Source organism: Corvus brachyrhynchos, unplaced genomic scaffold (assembly GCF_000691975.1).
Source record: "Corvus brachyrhynchos isolate BGI_N302 unplaced genomic scaffold, ASM69197v1 scaffold136, whole genome shotgun sequence".
NCBI lineage: Eukaryota > Metazoa > Chordata > Aves > Passeriformes > Corvidae > Corvus > Corvus brachyrhynchos.
The window spans coordinates 9,202,055-9,208,987 of NW_008239080.1; the positions used below are offsets into that span (position 1 = coordinate 9,202,055).

General features: G+C 33.8%; 1 protein-coding gene across 1 annotated transcript in view; it reads left to right on the top strand.

Annotated features, from left to right (window-relative positions):
• The window catches only part of CSMD1 (CUB and Sushi multiple domains 1), a 1,107,925-nt gene extending 1,101,845 nt beyond the window's left edge, over positions 1-6,080 (top strand). Inside the window, exon 70 of the mRNA XM_017739215.1 lies at positions 2,491-6,080. Within this exon, the coding sequence (XP_017594704.1) occupies positions 2,491-2,650 (160 nt within the window). The 3' untranslated portion in view covers positions 2,651-6,080. The remainder of the gene's footprint in view (positions 1-2,490) is intronic.
• Positions 6,081-6,933: the final 853 nt, after the last annotated feature.

Sequence of the window (6,933 nt, forward strand, 5' to 3'; positions counted from 1 at the left end):
AATATCTTTGCTCTAGAAAGAAAAACATTTCTAGGTATTCCCATGAAGGAGTTCAGTGCAGGGCAGTTCTTAATGGTGTACATTTTGAAAAATGAGTTGCTCTGTTAAGGAGCAAAGACCTATCAACCTTCTTGGTTTGTTAGGCTGAATCAGATTGAAATCTGAGGTCACATGTTCTATTTTTTCATTTTATTGCTTTATTAAATTGAATTTATGCAACTTCTTTCAAAAAGTTTATCAGTATTAATTATACAAGCTGAAAAATCCATAAATCCCATGAGGGAACAGCCCATAATGAGACTACTTACAGTATGTGCTGAGTCAGCTAGTGGTTACTATTAGAATTGGCACCACTTAGGTCATATGAAACTTTTACATGTCACTAGATAGTAGAATAAATCCAACAACGTTGTCTGAAATTTGGTTTAAAGCCTGATATCTGTGTATCTTCTGAAAATGTTTTCATTCTGAGAACTATTTGCAAAATAGTTTTTAACAGGAACATGCTTTTTAAACTTTTGTTCTATAATCATGATACCAAGAGTATTTTGCGACTGCAGGAAATCACATACACACTGAAGTCCACCACTGCCCTACAATGCAGTAGACTGTCGGCCTACTTCAGCATTAGATGATTTGGGAAAAGCAAATTGCCATGAGGCTTGAACCTGTGAGCTCCAGTTAAAATCATCCATGTCCTGAAATGCAGTATAGCCTTTTGTTGAAAAAAACTGCTCAGGGAGAGCTGTCAACTATGTCTTCAAACGTGTCATCGTAAGATGCCTTTCTGATGCCTACAGGTCTACATTTTCAGACAGCTCCTGTTCTGCAGTTCCTGTTCAGGCATTCCAATCAGAAGAAGAAATGCAATGAAAATGGAATATTGCTTAGAAAGAGGAGGCAAACTCATTAAAAAAATTATATTGTGACATAGGGGTATATTTTGTAGTTTATGCTATGAAATTTATAATGCCCTTCATGAGTAGTAGGAATAATGTATTTATTTAAGAGAGATAAAACTCGTTCTTTAGACAAGCGGCTGTAATCCCTCTGTTATCAGTATCTCTGGTACAGCATTGCAGTTCTGCCTAATTTAAATGCATTATACTTGAAAAAGGAGATGTTCCTCATAACTTACTATTTCAAAGAATATTCTTCCTTTTCTTCTATTTTCAATGAATTTCTTCCATTAAACCACAGTTTTTAGAGGGGGTATCAGTGTCAAATTACCATCAAAAAATTAACAAGTGGACTAGTGATGTAAAGTAACTTTAGGTCAAACTTTATTCTTTTCAAAAGAAAGGATGTTCCAATAGAAAGAGAAAAGAATCTCTAAGTTTTGAAGGGACTTTCTTGAAATTACATTAATGATCAGAATAACAACATGAAATTTTCAAAATGACGCAATAATAGTTATGTCCCTAGAGGTTCTCTATAACAGAGAATTTGAATGTCTTAGGATAAAATTTTATGCTTCTGCTGTGCGTATCTCAGACTAAAATCATCTAATTAGAACCAAGGTTGTTAAATCTCTTTTACACAGTTGTACCTTTTATCTGGCAGACAGGGATTACTTAAGAATGAAGACTGCATCTCTATCTTTCTGAGCAAAATTAAAATATATTAACTTACTTATACTTAGGAAAACTCCTAGTTAACTTCTAAAATGCTCTAGTAGTTATAAAATTAAAATATACAGAAAAGACATATTTATGAGTAACAGAACTATTTGCATATTGTCAATTTCCATTAGTGATATCTTTCGATGATAGCTTTCCCTGTCTGCTATCCAAAACAGAATAATTTTATAAGAAGAATTTGATTTTCAAGAGCCCTTTTCTGAAGTTATACAATGATATTCTAAATTGTTTTACATTTATTAAGCACCAAGCACTTCCATTTTGCATTCTTTTATTTCCTTTATTGCCCTATTACAATTACATGTATAAAACAATAAACTGATCCTCCTTATTATATTTCTTTAGATACATCTAGATACTAAGAGATTTAAGGTATTTACAAAATAGTAAAATATAATTCCATAGGATATCACTTTACTGGATAAATCAGAAAATCTGCACAATTCTGGTTTATTTTTCATTTAATTATTGGCTTAATATGTTCTTGAAATTTTGATATCTCCTTCATGGTGAGAAAACTATCAAAAATAAAAGACTGGTTACTTTCAGTATCATTTGATGCTGAATTGTCAACATTTATGTGAATATCAGGATTTGATCAATCTGATTAAATGTGTTTGGACAAGGTATTTAGTAGTGTTTATTGTTGGCAGTATTTATGGAGGTAGACAGACATGCTGTGGGAGATCTATCTGGAATAACTGGACTTGCAGACGCTTACCCGAAGGTTACTACCACTAGCAGTGCAAGATATTCTGGACACTTGCTGTTGTATGTTGATGGAGTGGAAACATTCAAATGTTTATTTAAGGATTCCTAATGATAATTTCCTGTCTTTTTTTTTCCCCAGAACAAGACCAAAAGTACAGTACAATGGATATGCTGGACACGAAAACAGTAATGGACAAGCTTCATTTGAAAATCCCATGTATGACACAAACTTAAAACCCACAGAGGCAAAGGCTGTGAGGTTTGATACGACTCTGAACACAGTTTGTACAGTGGTATAGCCTTCAGTGCCCAATATGACTGATTCATAGCCATACCTCTGATGGACAAGCAGTAATTCCTTTGGTGCCATATACCAGTTTCCCTTCTCTTGGCTTTGCTGCTGTAATCTTTAACATCTTCTGTCAGCCTACATGCAGCTAAATTTTCTGGTAAAAACGTGTCAGTCTTCGGGGGATCAGACAAAGAATATTTTTTCATCTTAAAGTTGGATCAAAATGCCTGGCTGCATCTGCTTCAAATCAAGGCACACTTTAAGGAAGACTGCCAAGTCATGCCAATTTGTCATATTTAATGCCTCAGACTTTCATATTTGTATGCGGCTGGATGCCTTTCAATGCATTCTTCTGGGCACTTGGATAAATCCTTTGAGTACTGTGACAAATGATAGCACCAGAGATTATCCCCGGGAATATTCTGAAGAAATAAAGCTCTCTTGAAGGAGTAGACAGCCTTTCTTGAGGTTGCATACACCTGAAAATGCTTTACCATTGAAATCTTGCTAAAATTAGGGAAACTTACAGTGTATTTCATTCATAGGGCAGTTTTGCCAATTCCCCAATCAGCCGTGAATATTGCAAAATGTTAATGCACAATTTTTTTGCACTAGGGTGTAATGGCTGACTGAGTAAGATACTGGTGAAAATATACAGGGTTTCTATACACTGACCATTGTATATAGACATTAACTCACTCTTTGCCAAGCAAAACATTCCACAATAAATTTACTTGGAATATTAAATTGAGCCCCATGCTTAGCACAGGTTAAAATCTCGTGCAACAGAGGATAATGTTTCTTCTGTCAATTCTTGACTAAATTTCATTGTAAACATGATTACAAGTCACTGGAGACTTTCAACCAGAACAAGAGCCCATTTCTAAGAAATTTTCATTGCCACTATTGTTTTCTTTTGAAATCAGTCATCAATCACCACTGTCAGTATCATACTATTTAACAGCAGGGGGGTTAGCAGCTATTGCTGCTTGCCGTGTACAAATGTGAATAGTAATTTATTTTAGATAGCTCATAAAGCCTGTGAGCCTGTGCTCATAATACAGTCTTCCCTTTTGCATTTTTTTTCCATTTTTCCTTTAATATGACATCATTTTCTGATGTTACATGGAACTAAACCACATTACAGTAGCATATATAAATCCAGTGCAACTTGTTTATAACAAGTTGTCATTCAGTTTCTACTTGGAACAAAGAGAAATATTCAACTATCTTTGCTTTCTGTTTATTTTAAAATTTTTTAAACACACTACTTACTGCTTTTGTACTTACACAGTTTGACAGAGACATTTATACATATAAAGGTTGAGTAATCATTAACATTTGCATAAATTAGAGGTATTATTGAATGGGAACAAACAAAAATGCCATTGGGCAGATTAACAAAATTGAGTTTTAAAATTGGGAAATGATAGTAAATAATGGAGCAAAATCTGGTTTTAGACATACACATTGAGTTCAAAACACAGGAAAGTTGTTTTGCTTTTCTTCTAATTTAGGGCTGGTTTTTTTGATGCTGTTGTTTTGTTTTAATTTTCTGAATTTCAAAATATGCTAATGTCCAGTTGCTATCAATGCCTGTTGAAAAGTTTTTCTGAACTCCATATGTGTGTAGGTCTGGCTGTTATACACAAAACAAAAAGGTAAAATAAGCCCAGTAACAGGTTTTTCAGCTAATGTTGCAGAACACAATGAAAATTTCGAAGGTAATGGTCAGCTTAACAACTACATCTGTTAGATGAAAAATACCAGCAATATAATACAGTATTGTAGGGCCTCCAGCTGTTACATTCTTCATATGAGCAAGAAACTCTGAAGAAAATTTAATAAATAATCCTTTCCAGTCAGTTCCTTGTTCATTTTGTTAGTAGTTTTTGGCTTTCTTTTTTGTTTGTTTCTGAAGTTATTGTGCAGTAAGTTTCATTTATCTGTCCCATCTCAGAGCCCTTCATGTTTCCTGAGAAATAACAGTCATCAGATTAAAGTTGTTGTCTTGATCTTCTCCCACATAGAGGAAGTTGCTTGGCAAATGAAGAGCTTTTGTAGGAAGAGTGGGCTAGGGAGGGAAGCTGTTTTCTGAGTTGAGTTTCTGACAGGTGTTCAAAATTGACATTATTGTATTAAAAATCCTTCTGTAGTAGCAATGGCAGAAAAAAAAATGGAGTTTTGAAAACAAAATACCTAGCTATTATTGATGTTTTCTACTCCTCTCATTACAGTGTATTCTTCAGTGCCCTATCTCACTATGACCACCAAGGAATGTGTTGGAGGATAAAAGAGAATAGTTAAATGATTTGATCTTTTGTATTAGAGAGCCCAGATTCCGTGAATCCATTATTCAGTGGTTCGTTTTGGGAGGTAATGTAATGACTGCTTATCCTGAGTGAGTGTTCTTTGATCAGGGACACTCAAAAGGAACACACTGACAAATTATCCTAAGAAGTTTGCTTTTAGTGTTGATTAAACAGGAGCTTCATGTTGGAACCCAAGTAAAACAAAAGTATTGTAGCTTAATCAGTTCTGTCCACGCCTTTCAAATTCCTCTCCTTCTCTGCTATGTTTGAGTCTTCTGTTCAGGTTGGATCTCCTTCTCCTGACGTTATTATACAGAGGACTGTGTATGCCTGCACTTATATATGGTGCTTCTACGGAGTGAGACTCTAAAGATGTTGTGCAGTGGCTGGGTAATGGCAGCCAGGAAATCTTTTTTTTGAGATTATATGCAGAAGACTTTTCCCCCAGCGTTGACCAGATCATTATGACAGGCTAATAATACATGCTCTATATTTTTTTTAAAAAACAGGTTATGTGCTTCAAAGCTGTTAAAAACTGCTGCTTGTATCACACATCTTGCCTTTCTCCAGGCTAGCTGCAATAATTTTTTTTCTTGTGTAAAATATTTTGTAAACAAAAAAAGCCGTTATTAAAAAAATAAAAAAAAAAAAAGGTGGGAGGGTGAGGGCGGGGGAACTGGGGAGAACGCCGACATTATGATCAAGTCAATCTAATTTTCATTCCCACTATTCCATTCTGCCATTTCACTACATGCTGCTGTGACATGAAGTAGGTGCAAAAGAACTTTTTGTACAGAGATATATTTTTTATGAAGAATTTGTAAAATTATTAAATATGCTGTACTTTTTTGATTAATGTAGGTAAATTGTTAAAAATAAATGTTTTTACAATAAAAAAAAAATTGTAATTTTCCCAATAATGTAAAATTTACCATCTTTAGCTGATTTTCAGTTCTGATCCTATTACACTTGTATTAATATTAAAGTGGCCTGTTAAAAATAAACAGTATTCTCTTTGGAAAAAAAAAGAAACAAACATAAAAGACTGTAATATAGCCTGTGCAATGCCACCTACCTTGAAAGCAAAATCAGAGTTCTAATTAAATATTTAATTTTAGATTTTCATCTATCGTGTGACCTATTCTTATCAACTTTGTTCCTTCTATTTCCTTTTATGCTTTTAAATATCAGATACAGATTTTTCATTACATAATGTTTCAATAGAATCTTAATCTTGTCATTTTATGTTCCCAAGCATTATGTAAAATGGAAAAAAAATTCAGGTGCTGTCTAGTGAGATGGGATTTACCTCCCATTATGTTACCAATTCAGATTTTAAAATGAGACTTAAGCTATTTGGTGGGTTTATAAAAAAATAACTGGTTTATTCTTTCACAAGCCTGCATCCAATCCATGAAACTGACGGATAATGTGGAGCCAGAGGTATTTCCAATTTTAACATCTGAGAGCTAGGTCTTCAAATGTACATACTTCAGATGAAATAAAAATGCTTTTTAAAATGCTTTTATACATAAAGATAGCCACATATATATATTAGTATTTTCAGAATCAATATATGAAATTCTAAACACTTCTTAAAATATTTTAGTGTGTATTCATATTTTAAAAAATAGAATTTATTTACTTGTTGACAGCTTAACAAAGAGTCAGTCTTCAAGAACATTCTACCCATTATTCCTTTGGGAAACAGTGGTAGTATATGAGCATGGTTCACTTTTAGAAAACACTAGGATATGCGCATGTCCTTGTTGCCTTTCTCATCTTCACAATCTGTCCTTCTGGTGGTATCTTATAAACAGGTGTTAAAAGTTCCCATCTCTCACAAGGATCTGACCATCCTTCTCACACTAAGCCATAAACTGTAATCACTAACACTATCAGTGTAGATATTGAGGCTCTATCTGACAGGGAGTCATGATTTTTACTTCTTCTACAAACAGGAGTCTAAATATGCTAA